The sequence below is a fragment of the Nestor notabilis genome, unplaced genomic scaffold, assembly GCF_000696875.1.
Source record: "Nestor notabilis isolate BGI_N333 unplaced genomic scaffold, ASM69687v1 scaffold12644, whole genome shotgun sequence".
Classification (NCBI taxonomy): domain Eukaryota; kingdom Metazoa; phylum Chordata; class Aves; order Psittaciformes; family Psittacidae; genus Nestor; species Nestor notabilis.
Window position 1 is genome coordinate 26,489 of NW_009926111.1, and position 13,605 is coordinate 40,093.

Consider the following 13,605-nt stretch of genomic DNA (forward strand, 5'->3'; position numbering starts at 1 on the left):
CAAACTAGGTACAGAACCTACAATGGCCATGTTTCAGTAGTGTTTCTAGTCCAAATGATTCAGTAGCTAACATCAACATTTGACTCCTTCGGCCTATAGCTCCTCTGTTTGGACTGGCTAGTTTACAGCATTCCTGAGCCAAGTAATTAGCATGGGTCCTACACCACATGCAAGGGCCATAACGAAAGGATAAAAACTTTGATCTAACCCTCTGGCAAATTTCAATAGCCCGTTTTCCTTCACTGCAACATAATATCCTTCAGATTCTCTTGAAGGATCGTGTCCTTCACGGCATGAAACACGAAGCGGATGTTTTCAGTGTCTATGGCAGTGGTGAAGTGGTGGAAGAGCGGCTTTCTACGATTTTTCCTCTTCCCGTCAAAGCACTGCACCAGATAACGTTGAACATCTTCTAGCCTGTGAGGGTCGCCTTTGAAGTCCGAGAAATACTTCTTAATGCTGACAGTCTTTACCTTCTCTACAAGAAGATCCATCTTGTTGAGGAATAGGATAATAGAAACATTAAAGAAAAGCTTGTTATTGACTATTGTCTCAAAGATATTCATGGACTCCACAAGTCTATTTGTGCGCCTGTCTTCCATGAGAACCTGATCGTATTCACTGGAGGAGACCATAAACAAAATTGAAGTTATTCCATCAAAGCACTGGAACCACTTTTGACGCTGAGATCTCTGTCCACCAACATCCACCATCTTGAAAGGTATTTTTTTAATGATGAAATCATGCTCTACTATCCCTTTGGTGGCTTTTCTAGCCAGCAAAATATCTTGTTTGCTGGGGAAATAGTTCTGTAAGAGAAAAGGAGAAGAGTGTCAAAAAAGCAGTCCTTCAAGTATGCTGCCTATTGCCAGAATACTGAAACAATAGGAAGAATCAACAGGAGTCATGTTTTTTTAATTATCAAGTGAAGGAGGAATACTCAACTTTAGTGGACTGTTGACCATTTATCTCAACACATTTGCAGACAGCTACAGAAGCTCTTCAGACGTACAAGAATAAAAATATAGGACTAATGCACTCGTTCACATTTTTATCTTCAAGCCTCTCATTTTCAGGCTGAAGTCTCTTTTTTCACCATGAAATTCTTAGCTACAGTGTAATTGTCATTTAGGAAGTGTTCAGTAAAGCAGATCAAGTCATCCCTGAAAGGATGTTTTTTTACAGTTCATTACTCTTACAAAGGACATCTTGCACTTCACACTCCATGACCAGCCAATACAGTAACACGTTCTACCACAGGCTATGGCCCAGCCCACCAATGTAGAGACATTTGTTCTTCAGAAGCTTATCACTGTTACTACGTAAGAGAATCACGTCCCTTCTTTCTCCTCCAAGTCTCCTGACAGATGTTTCCATTACAGATTTGGAATCCTACAAGTGCTGGCAATTGTTTTTCTTTGGTAAAGTTTCATTCTGACACCTTAAATAGCAGCAGCCATCAGATCATCAGGAAAAGTGAACGAGATCCAGAGACTGTATAGAAGGACTGATAAAATACATGCAGAAATATAACTTCCATAAACAGTATTTGTCAAAAAAGATAAAGCAATTACTAAGCTTCAGTTTCATAAGGCTGGAATTTACTATTCCTAAAGAACACTGCTGTTATTTAATGATTATAAGAAATCCCAAACACTGAGCCCCACTGATCACAGCACACCCAGGCTTCTAACAGCTCTTTGAGCTCTTTTGGTTCAGAAAGAGGAGGTATGTCTTACCAGCTGACCGATCCGATCCAGGTTATCCAGAAAGTATTTAACAGATTCACCCTGTGGAAAAGGAACAAGATGGGAACTGAGCTTGTTTATAGACTAGCAAATCCAACTATAGCCTTTCACTTTCCAACATGCACTGAGGTCTAACAGAGTAACATCACAAGTGGAAGCTTAGACAACATCCTGATACGCTTCAGGAGCTGGAACACTGGAAGGAGTATGTAGCTTAATTCACAAACTGCTGATAATGAAGTGGAGCTGCCACAATATACTTCCAATGTGTAGGTAAGGTAATATTTCTTCCAAAAGCAATTCCCTACAGGTTCTAGAAGAATCAAAGTTGAATAGATCTCAATAAATGGTCAAATCTACCTAGTAAATCTTTACAATGCAAAGGAAGTGTTGCTGAAGTCAGTCTTTTAGCATAAAGAATTACTTTTCTTCTTGTATGATGAATGCAGTTAATTGCCACTGGGTGGGAGTAAAAAAGAAACATGTCTGTAAGAAACCAATGTATTTTGTTTAAAATTCATAACTGTGAACAAAAGCATATCTAGACTGGTTGGCATTTCTTTAGAAAAGGGAAGGATTTAAGTCACCTGCAATTTGTGAACATTTAAGCTAGACTCACTTGTCATAAAAAGAAAAGAAAAAGGAACATTCTGAAGGATTTGCTCTTCTATGAATAGTTTCCCTTTTAGGTTTGTTTTAATAATGATTTGCTCATCTTGCACAAAATCCTTTAGCACTTATTTTGAGAAGAATACGGACAACGTTTGCAAAGAAAATTCCTTCTTGTGTGAATGTGTGTGAGGGTTTGTGTTTTGTGCAGTATGGGTTTTTCCTCTAAATAAGCTTGCTCATGGTACCACACTCAAATCAAGTGTCACTTTGCATTAGTGGATACAGGAAGCCCTTCACAATGTACTTTGTAGAAGTAATAAGATTGTTTCCACATAAATGCAGACTTTACTTCTGGAGTGAAACTATCTTTGGCAGAAGCCCATTCTCATTGAAACACTTCCCTTTCATTTCTTCAAATGAAGATGATCTGTTCAGAAAGAAAGTATTCTTCATTGTTTAAGACACGTGTCTTGCAGTTGTAGCCATGTTGTAAGAATGATATAATGGAAAATCCTGCTGCCTTTTAATAAGTTTAGGCAGCAAACCACATTACAACACAGATCAGGGCCGTGTTGATAATGACCCAGCTGACGTTAGGTGCTCTCACCAAGTCACTAATGGAGAATGAGAACATTCTCAAAATATCATCTCAGACTCCAACAGCAATCTAAATTCTTAAACCACCCACTCTCCTCTACACCATTAGTAAAACAAGATTATTCCCTTCCAGTACAACTGCAAACAGATGCCAACACAACAGTTTACTTTGAAGAAAGACACCACAGATCAGAGGTTTCACTGTACTGTACTTTACAAGTACATACTTTCAGCATAAAGCATAGACAAAAGAAGACTCGTAGCTTATTATTTCCTAACATTTTAAACCAGAAGTGTCTTTTCACAAAGGAGACAGAACACACATATTTGCAAAACCCCACCATGTATTACAGAAGACTTACCATGGATCACTAGCAGAAAAGATTACTTTTTTAGGGGGAAGTTTCCAATGAACAATTGCTCTAAGAGCTTCCTTACAATCATGAATTTTCATAAGGTGAAAGTAATTTCCTGTGTTTTTTGGCACTCTGTTGGATCAGTAGAGATATCACAGGCTGCGTGAATAAGAAAAGTTCTTCCTGTACAGCATTAGTCATATTTAGGAGAGCCCAAAAAGAAAAGGTCACTGAAGCCACACATACACACTCCCCCTTCTCTATCTATTGTGCTTCATCCTACACAATGCCTTTAGATGTGCAAAAGGGCTGTCTCTGATACAACTTGTTCCTATTTTCTACCCAGTTGCTTTAAGAGTCCTTGCCTTGTCCATATCCCCTCCCACGCTGAGAGCAGGAAACAGCTGTATGCATGTAAACTGCTGGGACACACAAGCAAGTTCACCTGATTTACAGCTTCTGCCCCCCCTATTTCCTGCCCCACACATCAATCAGTTTAACATTTTGCACTTTAATAAGAAGAAAATAATCTAATGAAAAAAACCATGTTCATGTGATTTAGGGAGACTGGACATCTCTAGGTTCTTACACAGCTTTTCATAACACTATAATTCAGCCAAATAATTCATTCTGAGTAATTTTAAGCAGTAATTGCAACACGCTTGGGAAAACAAGTCAGCTTGCTGGAACAGGTGTGAACACCATATGCACACTCTGACAGATTTGAAGAGGTCTGAATAGTCTCTTCCAGCACAGAATTCAAAAGACATCCAGTACTTAAGTCAAAATATCTGCTTCCAGTCAAAACAACAAATCCCTGACAAGCTCCAGAGGGTCTGAAGTTAAGAAAGGATCAAAACATCAAAGCACACAAACCTGAAGGGAGAAAAAAAAATACCCCTAAACAATCCCAAATCCACACCACGGCATTCAAACCCCCTACTTTAAAGATGATTCCCTGATCAAGCCCTGCGTTATGGCTGATGGAATTGTGGGTTCAGTTCCTGCTCCAAGATTTCTCACATAACCTTGCTCTACAGCTTAATCTGATTGACTGAAAACTTGGTTACTGCTGAGAAATCCAAGGGGTATTTCAGTTTATGGAACAGGCCAGCACAGAACAACTGCAGACAGCACCAACTGACCTATGAATAACTAGTAATGTATGTAAATGAGGAAAACATGGAAACTCCAAGCGTTAGGACTGCTTTGTATTAGGATTTTTAATCAGAACAATTCTGCCAGCTGAACATTCCTTGATCTTAATTTTTCCTTTGTCATGGTGGAAAAATAGCTAACACTACTAGTTAGAAGTCAAATTTATTTAGTTTTATAAAGCTGCACTTGAAGGCAACTTTGAATTCAGTTGATAAAGCTATCATGCTTTGGGTATTATACACATATAAAACAAACCTACATGTGCATCTGTACATACATATGCATATAAAAACATAGACTCAATGAGTTATGAACTGTTCATGAAGGCAGGGTTTCCATTCAAGGCAAATTAACACCAAAATAAAGAAGGATCACCTTTTGATAGTTCTCATGTTGAACTATTTTTTCCTCTTGAAGACACAAACGAGCTGGTTTAGCTTTTTCAGTGCAAATTTCTCCAAAGTCATCTAGCCATTCTGCTGCATTCAAAAGCTGGCTTCGCACTTCAAATGCTCTCCTTTTCCAGATCTCAGACAGTTATTTCTGCTTCACTGGCATGACTTCCTGAAGAAGTGGCAGCCAATATTTGCAACAGATTCATCAGATACTAAATTGACAGATTGACAACTTCAATCACACTATTTTAATAGTTCTAGTGAAAAAAAAAAAGTAACTCTTTCCAACATCTATGTCAAACTATGCTTGCAAGCAGCAAAATAGAAATGGAAGACATAAAAATTATTTATACTATATTTAAATACCTAAAGATAATCACATCATGGTGCATTCACTTAAAAAACAAACAAGCAAAAAAGGTCCAGGTCAGATGTGCCTATTTTTTACAGGCTGCTGTGTCAAGAAAAACTGGCAGCTCAAGAAACTTCCTCAGATCAACTATGTTCATTGAAGAGTGTTGAGCTTCTGTCTTTCCAGATTTAAGAAGACACAAATCATCTTTTATTTCTCTGTTAGTAAGCGTTCCGTTTCCTTTTAAAAAACCTCTAACAATATTCAGAAATAATATTCTTAAAATCTGAAAGACATTATTTCAACCAGCACAGTACTTAGATACAAAGCACCGAAACGTGTCAATGAAGCATGTCTGTACTTACATTTCTTCCTTTATGTTTTTAACTAATAGTCTATTAGTTTATTTCACATTCAAAAGTTCTATCAGCCAAGTCTGAGGTGACCATCATCTGTTTTGCTGCTGATACAAACCAGCTAGCTAATTTTTTCCATCCTCCTCCATAATAAATCACAAAGTCAAAACCCTGTCTTCCATCCATGCCCTGTGTTTACCGGAACAGTGGTGAGGGAGGGAAGAGTGATCTCTGAGTTACCAATTTGACTCAATTCAGATCCTCCTTTTTAATACACCAGAGCATAGTATAGACCAGTAGTCTTCCTCAGCTTCTTGCTCACCACACAAGAGTTAGCACAAATGCTTGGATGATTCACTCTCTCACTGCTAATCTCTTCTCCCTCTGCAACACATATCCTCTGAGTAATGGTTTTGCCAACTGGGACCAAGTGAAGGAATAAGGGATGCTGTTCCCATTGTTCAGTAGGATGAGTCACTGCACATCTGGGAACTGGGGGAATCAAGAAACACAAACAGAAGGCCTAAAATGAGCCCACAAGTCCCACAATGCAGCATCACAGTTGGATTTTTATTTAAATAATCATTATTTTTTTCAGCTGCCCTATCTGCAGTATAAAGCTTGGGGAAGCCAGAGAAAACAGAATAATTTTCTTAAAAACTGACTGGTGGAAGAGAAAGGGAGGAAAGGTAAAATATAAACATTCACTCTTGCTTCCTGAAGTAGTGTTTGAAAACTCTTTTTTATATGCTAGATTTTGCACAGAGCATTCTCAAGGGGGAAAAGCCACAAAAATGAGAAGTTTCTATTCTGTATCGTTTGTACTCCATGAATGTCATCTTAACATTAGCTCCAAATAAGTCACTAAGAAAATAACTGAATTTAACATCTCTGTCCCTTCAGGCTAGGTTCATAGCACATAAGAAATCTCCACACAGAAATATTGTAACTAACCTGGCACCACTTCCTTTGCCATCGATAGCCTCATTGCAAAAAGCAAGCAGAAAACACTTGGGCAGAGATCCCAGAGTACTAATTCAATGGAAAATAAATGCACAGCAGTGTAGATTGCTTTAAAATACCCACAGACACTCAGTAATAAGAAACGTTCTGCAAAGCTATAGTTTAATCAACTTGCTACTTTAACCCTCAGCCAGTTATTCCATGCGACAGTTGGTTGGATCATAAACAGGAGTGAAACATCCTATTGTCCAGTTCCCTAAAATACAGGCTCATTTCAAACTTCTCAAAAGCTGTTCCGTCTAAATTCTGCTCTGAACTAAGACTTGAAAGGAGACCCTATGTTCCAAATTGGCTTTTTTCCTTCCCTTGTCCCAAGGCCTTTTTGACATAATATTAATTTAGCCCTTCCTGATCATTCTGTCTCTAGCTGCTAAATTTGTGCACGATTTAAGGTAGACCTGTCAGTCTTTGCTTGTTTCAAATGATGAATTATACCACACAGGATGGAAACGTTATACTTCAAGGAAGTGTGTAATACAGATTAACAATATTCCCACAAACACAGAGAAACACATGGAGAAATAGAAACTGTAAGTAACTGCCTCAAACTGCAGCTGAATCTGCCAGATGAAAGCAACAGTGACCCAAATAAGAGAACAGTGGTGTTTGTACCCCACCCTCCATTCAGGAGATGTTAAAACACTCAGCAGCAGGGCTGAGAAACACAGAGCAAATCCCAGAAAGAACTTTGGGAATCTCTCAGCTTTTAACCTCTGAGATCTTGGATACACAAATGGGATGGATTTAATGAAGTACTGACACACAATTTAATCCAAAGTTGGCCTTTATATAAGGTACTATCCCATCAGGGCTGCCAGAGACACATACTGACAGAACGCAATGCTAATGCTAACTTTCAACACTGACATGCAAGTGGAATCTCTGGGTTTGAGACAATTTTTGAGACAAAACCTCATTTTTTCCAAGCTTTCTGGGATGTTGATCACCTGTTGATTGTAAGGGGGTTGAATGTTACTATTTCAGATGTTTAATAAAAGGAAGGTATTCAAAGCTGAGGCCTAAGGGAAGAGCAAGTTTATTAGCACAGAAGAATGTATAAAATAACCAGGAGACTAGCAATTGAAAATGTTGGAGATGTTAGACCCAAGCTTATGGGTACTGAGATTAGAACTCAGAATCTCACTAGCACAGAGACACAGGAAATGCTTTTCTTACTGGGACCTACTGGCCACAAGCAGGTTAATATCCTGCCACCATAGTACATATATCCCTTGAAAATTAGCACACAGACACAGCCCCAGGTTCTGCACTCTGGTTTTGTCCAAGGGGAGTAGTAGTCCTTTACAAACCCCAAAGAGCTAGGGTTAAAAATCTCATGAAACAAACAACTTCTCCTCCCCAAACCTGCAGACTCTTCCAACAGCTTACTTCTAAACCTGCACTTCTATTCAGCCTCACTGGTAACAGATTTACTACAGCCAGAAGTGTGTTCTCTTCTCTGTGACAGCTGATGAATTGAGTATTATTTTCCAAGGAGATAAACAAGTCTGTGCTTGTTAAGAATTCACTCAGAAGGATGCTGAAGTAACCTAAATTGCCCTGAAATGCCCGTGCCCATTCTACTCCATAATTCTGTTCTACAGATATTCTACATACTGACTGGGCATTGAAATTTATTGACAAAAGACAAACATTTATTCTTCATTCAATCACCAGTTCCAAGGCAGAGACTAGCCACTTCACTATATTTAAGCCATACAGAATTCTCTCCAATCTCTCTAGCATTGTTTAACTTCCTCCTTAACAACAGACCGAGCTACTGGCTCCCATCCAGCAGCTCCAGCACTTATCCAAGTTGCTGCTATCTGTACCCTACAAACATACCGACTACAAAAATGTACCATTTGGTTCCAAGCTTCTTCTAAAAACTACCTCTTCTTCCTACTGCTTAGTCATAAAGCATAGGGATCAGAAGTTAAAGTTAAAAAATGAGGTTTTGAGCTATTTTCTATTAGTTCAGTACAAGCAGGCAATGCAAAACTCAGTTTGTCCAAGTCCAGATGGCTTTCTATAAACGCATCCTACATGCACACAGACCAAACTGTATGCTGTACAGCATATGGATAAAAAAATTATGTGATAAATTAATTCTCCCCCAGAAGTCTAGGCTAATCTGAGCTCCCACCTCAGTGATAAGATTTGTGGATCCCCATGACAGAATGAAATTCTAGCCTTCCAGCTAAGATACACTCTCAATAGGAGCAGAGCTGTCGTGGAGAAGGGCAACTCCTACATGCCTTAGCTATTCCCAGCAATTAAATACAGCAACTTTCTGGAAGTGCTGCAAGGAAAAGGAAAAAGTTACATTTTTTTCCCTGAAATTCTAGGTGCTTCTAAATCAACAGGATGTAGATAAGTTACTCTTGATACTATGTTAACAGTTCTGTCCATTTGTCTGAAATACACAACAGTGCCTCAAGGAGGAAAGGAATTTTCTGTTAATAGACTAAGGCAGGCTCATCCTACACTGCAAGCTTCAAGAAACATTAACAAAAATCCCCCTTGTTTTGGTTTTACTCCTACTTACTGTCTCTTCATCGCTGCTATTTCTGCTTCACAGATTAGCAATGACTAGAAGAAAAGCAGGTGCAAACAGCAGAGAAAACAGTTCTGGCCACAAACAAAAAGATGCCCGGTGCAATGCAAGAGGGTTAAATTACTGCCTTTATTTTTAATTCTGGAAAAATCCTTAACAAGACTTGCACATTAGCCACAGTGATTTAACACTCCTTAGCCTTCACTGACTAGCAGCTAGCAAGCTTCAAGGAGCAGATGCAAGGATATATACGCAATTCATGTGGAAGAACCATGGTTATGTTTAAGCAATAAAAAACTCCGATTACTGTATCCAACATCAGCAGCGTGCCCAGCTCGCACACACTCATCCTGGCACGAGTGCACGACAGACATAGTTGTAAGCATCCCATGAAAGGATGCCTTCCTGTTTCCCTGCCAACTGTCTAAGCGAATGCATTGTCTACAATAGCTGCCAGAACCCTTTCATCTCAAACACCGGAGGTTCTCCATGAAGCTGAACTAACGCATGCCAGCTCAACTTCTCATTCCAAGCACAGCCTGTTACAACGCACAAGAGAAGGCAAGTGAAAGCAGCAATCTGCCACAGTGAAAAGAAAGTCCCGAGCTCTAAATAGAAGGATGGATCCAAGATTCTGGCCAATCATTAGCAAATTATCCCATTTATTCTCAGTGGTCAGCTGCCATGCAAAAATGGGTATTTCCAAGTAACACATCAGAATTTAGAAGCAACTGGATGTTTTTACAAGGCACCAGCGAACGATGCACAATCACATTATTATGTGGCCCTAGTCCCGTGCTTCGTATTCAGCAGCTCAGTATGCAAACCTGAAACTCCCTTTGTTTACAGAAGACATCTGCAGAACTAGAATAGACATTGACCAAAAAAAAAATAAATTACCTTATGAATTAAACTAGGCAGCAGTGCTGACTGTCTGATCAAGACTAAATCACAAGTTTACCACCACGTTTCCCTTTCAAATCTTATCAGATCAAGGGATGGGGAATAAATATCTTAGATCTCATGGGCTGAACAAACAACTAACACCAGCCATGAGAGAACACTGAGCTTGGACTTTTCCATGGCAGGTGGCCAGCTGGAAAGCTAAACAACTTGAATGCATTTGCAACAGGCATAACCTTGAGCATCTTGCAGAACGATGCTTCCTACTCCACTTCTACACAAAGCACTTGTTGCGGAGTGCCCTAATGCTCCACTTGCTGTAGAAACAACAGCAAGTTTGTCTATGTCTGTTGTTAAAATGTGACTATAAGAATTGGAAAGTGTCATTTGTTCTTCACATTTATTTAAAAATTTGTTTTAAAAAAGAATTTCTTATTTTGTATGTATACAACCAAGACACTTTTAGATGTGATGTAGAGCAAAATGATGGTCTTGCAAGATTCAGAAAGCTGCTCAGTATCTGAAAGTCAGGTTTTAGGTGGAAATCAGACCAAGACAAAACTCAAGTCTCAGTTGAACTCAGGTGTGCTATTTAATAGTGTAATTCCTGTAAATCTAAATACGTAGGCAGTAAAGAGCAGAAAAATAAAACCCTGCCTTTCTTACATTACTCAAGTTTTACACCTCAACATTCAGCAGAAATCCTCAAGCCAGTTTCCGTGTCTAATTTTCAAAAATCATTTGCCCTAGAAACAAAAATCTTCTATTTTTCCAGTAATAGCTTGTTATTTGTTAATTCTAAAAGGTTGACCATCTTTGTACTCTGAAGTGCACTGTTCTGCCAGTTGTTACTCTGTGACTCCCTCAAATCAGTGGAATTTCATGATGTATACTAGCTTGTTCTCAGCACTGAGAAGTTACTCAACATCTCACGTTCACCCACTTACACCAAGATTGGCATTGCCTTCTATGAAGTGTGACCTTTACATGCACCTGTAAATCACTAGTGATCAAGTTGTCTTACGGCAGATGCCAAGAACATGCATTTCTTTAGTTCACAGCTGTACTTTGGGTCTGTGAGAGAGGGTTTAACTCAAGTGACTGCCCTCCCTACACCCTCATTTCTCCTGTTTCAGTGTCAGTGTCGTATGTTGAGTCCAGATAAACGATAGTGAACCTCAAGCCTCCTTTGGTGACCTGAAACAAACTTCAGCTTCCATTCACAATCAAGTTCTCTATGATCTGATTTACAGTCATTATCTCAAAACATGTTTTATTTATTCACACCCAATCATAATGATCAATTAATCCAAATATTCTCTCCCCTACTGAACATTGTTTCAGCATGAGAACAAGGGAAGGTGTTCTAAATTTGCACTTAAACCTTGGCACTGTTGATGCTTTAGTATGAAGATTTCAAGTAACTTAGTCTTGTTATTTAGTTTCAGAATTTGCTCTCTTTCAAAACATTCAGGATTGCTTTTCCCTCATTTTTCACTTCAATCCATCCTATAACACAACTTGCATCATTACTTTTGCTTTGAAACCAAAATTGGAATGGATTTACCTAAGCTGAAAAGTAAAGCTGTTGAGATACTGATTCACTAAAGGATCAAACATCTCTGAGTAAAGATTGACAAGGTGAGATGGAGTTGGTAACTGCATCAACAACAACTGTATTAATGTGCAACTCCATTCTATTTTCATGAGCACTTAAGCCAAACCCTTTGACACAGTCCTCAATCATTATAAAGTCTTGAAGCTCAGGCTTATTAGAAATGACTATGGAGGAAAAAAGCCCACAAATAATTTTGAAGTCTTGCATCAAATGGAAAACTTCATTTTGATTCACCCTCACGTACATCTGATTTAAACAACCACTGAGCATCTGAAAACAAATCTAACGATGAAAATTGAAATAAGTGACTTAGTTTCCATCCTTAAGGCCTCATCTACAAGTGTAAATTACTCAAGCCACAGTGGAAAATGAACTGGCTTTAACAAACTTCAAGCTGTTGAGCAGGCTAGCCTATTAAAAAACCTAATTAAAGTCCAGTCACATCCTACTGAACTGCAGAGGGGGAAACAGCCCAGCCACACAGATGGCCATCTGAAGTCCTTGCAACCTAGAATGCATGTGCTGGGCTGGAAAAAAGAAGACAGAAAGAGAGGATATAGTAGGTGGTTCTTTTGCCTCCTACTCACATCTATCATCATTACTGATTCAGTACTGTACTCTGACCAGACTGATGGAACAAAGTCTTAAATATGCAGAATTCAGAGATGGAATTAAATGGGAAAAAATAAACCACTTTTTTTCAGTTTGAGATTTTACTGAATTTTCCAAAGTAGAATTAAGTGAGTATCAAGGAAAGCAAGTCAAATTAAGAGGCTTTGGGGGTGGGGTGGAGAGCAGACCTTCTAAGGACAAACACCAACAGTTTGTTCAGGAGTAAAGCCAAGTGAAGCACAAGTCTGCCACAGTCTGAACTGCAGGAATCTGTGTTGTATACAGAGGAGACATTTGAAAGGTGTCAATAAATTACTTCTCAGAGCAACATGTTTTCCACTTTCTCAAACAGAAAATCTTGCATGATGTTTCCAAGAAGTTTTCCTCCCCTCCCCCAAATCCTAAGTCAATAATAGAGGAAAATAGGTTTACTCCACAGAGCTGCTTTAAGTATAGCTGAAAACCAGTGAGAAGGTGGAGACCATGCTGCCTTCTGCCTTTGTAATAGAAAGCCTTCCCAGCTAAGGTAGGTTTAGGAAAAAGGAGGAGTACTGAGCTAACCTTACTCTTTTCCTTTGAGGAGACAACAGCTCTGCTCCTTCCATTACTGTCCAATTATCAGCTGGTTGGTTTGTGGCAGTACGCAACCTCGAGAGATTGTCTGGAACAGTATCAAGGTCAGATGCATCCTTACATTCTCTCATCTATGAAAACCTCCACTGTTGCACAGCTACCATTTCACATAAACTCAAAAGTCAAATAGTGTGTTTCTTCCCTCCCTCTGTTCACCACCTCCTCCTCTACACTCGATATCTGTGAAATGGAGCCTTGACTTTGAATGGTATGCAAACACTTCAGATACTCCAATAACTCAGAATATGAACATTCAAAAACCTAAACAGCATCCTCGAAGTACTGGCATCTTATCTTAGCATCAGGAAAGATTTATGGAGGAAAAGAGCACTGCTTGGATTAAGGATCAGCAAGATGAAGACACTGTCACATTCCTTGGCACTAGGTTAAGGTGATGTGATGCCAAGTGCTTGTTCTTTCACTAACACCACAGCATGTCACTACCTTCTCTGCACTTACAGTCAGTCATAGGGTTGTACTTTGCCTCAGGTGAGCTTCCCAATTTACAGCAGACCTTCCAAAAGAGAGTTGTGCCAACATAAACAAGAGCACAGTGCAAATCAGAACCTCCTAAACCCTCGTTTCCTATTGCTCACGGTGATTACTCTATCACAGAACTACAGCCCAAGTTAAGGTCTATCCCTGAATGACACATTGAGTAAAATGAAGTTTTAAGGCAGAGCAG

The 13,605-nt window shown here is 39.2% G+C and overlaps 1 protein-coding gene across 1 annotated transcript in view; it reads right to left on the reverse strand.

Moving 5' to 3' along the window:
* Positions 1 to 239: 239 nt before the first annotated feature.
* Positions 240 to 13,605, reverse strand: part of GNA12 (guanine nucleotide binding protein (G protein) alpha 12) — a gene marked incomplete at its 5' end in the record, with an annotated part of 23,135 nt that continues 9,769 nt past the window's right edge. Inside the window, 2 exon segments of the mRNA XM_010013385.1 lie at positions 240 to 809; positions 1,740 to 1,790. Coding sequence (XP_010011687.1) covers positions 240 to 809; positions 1,740 to 1,790 — 621 coding nt within the window.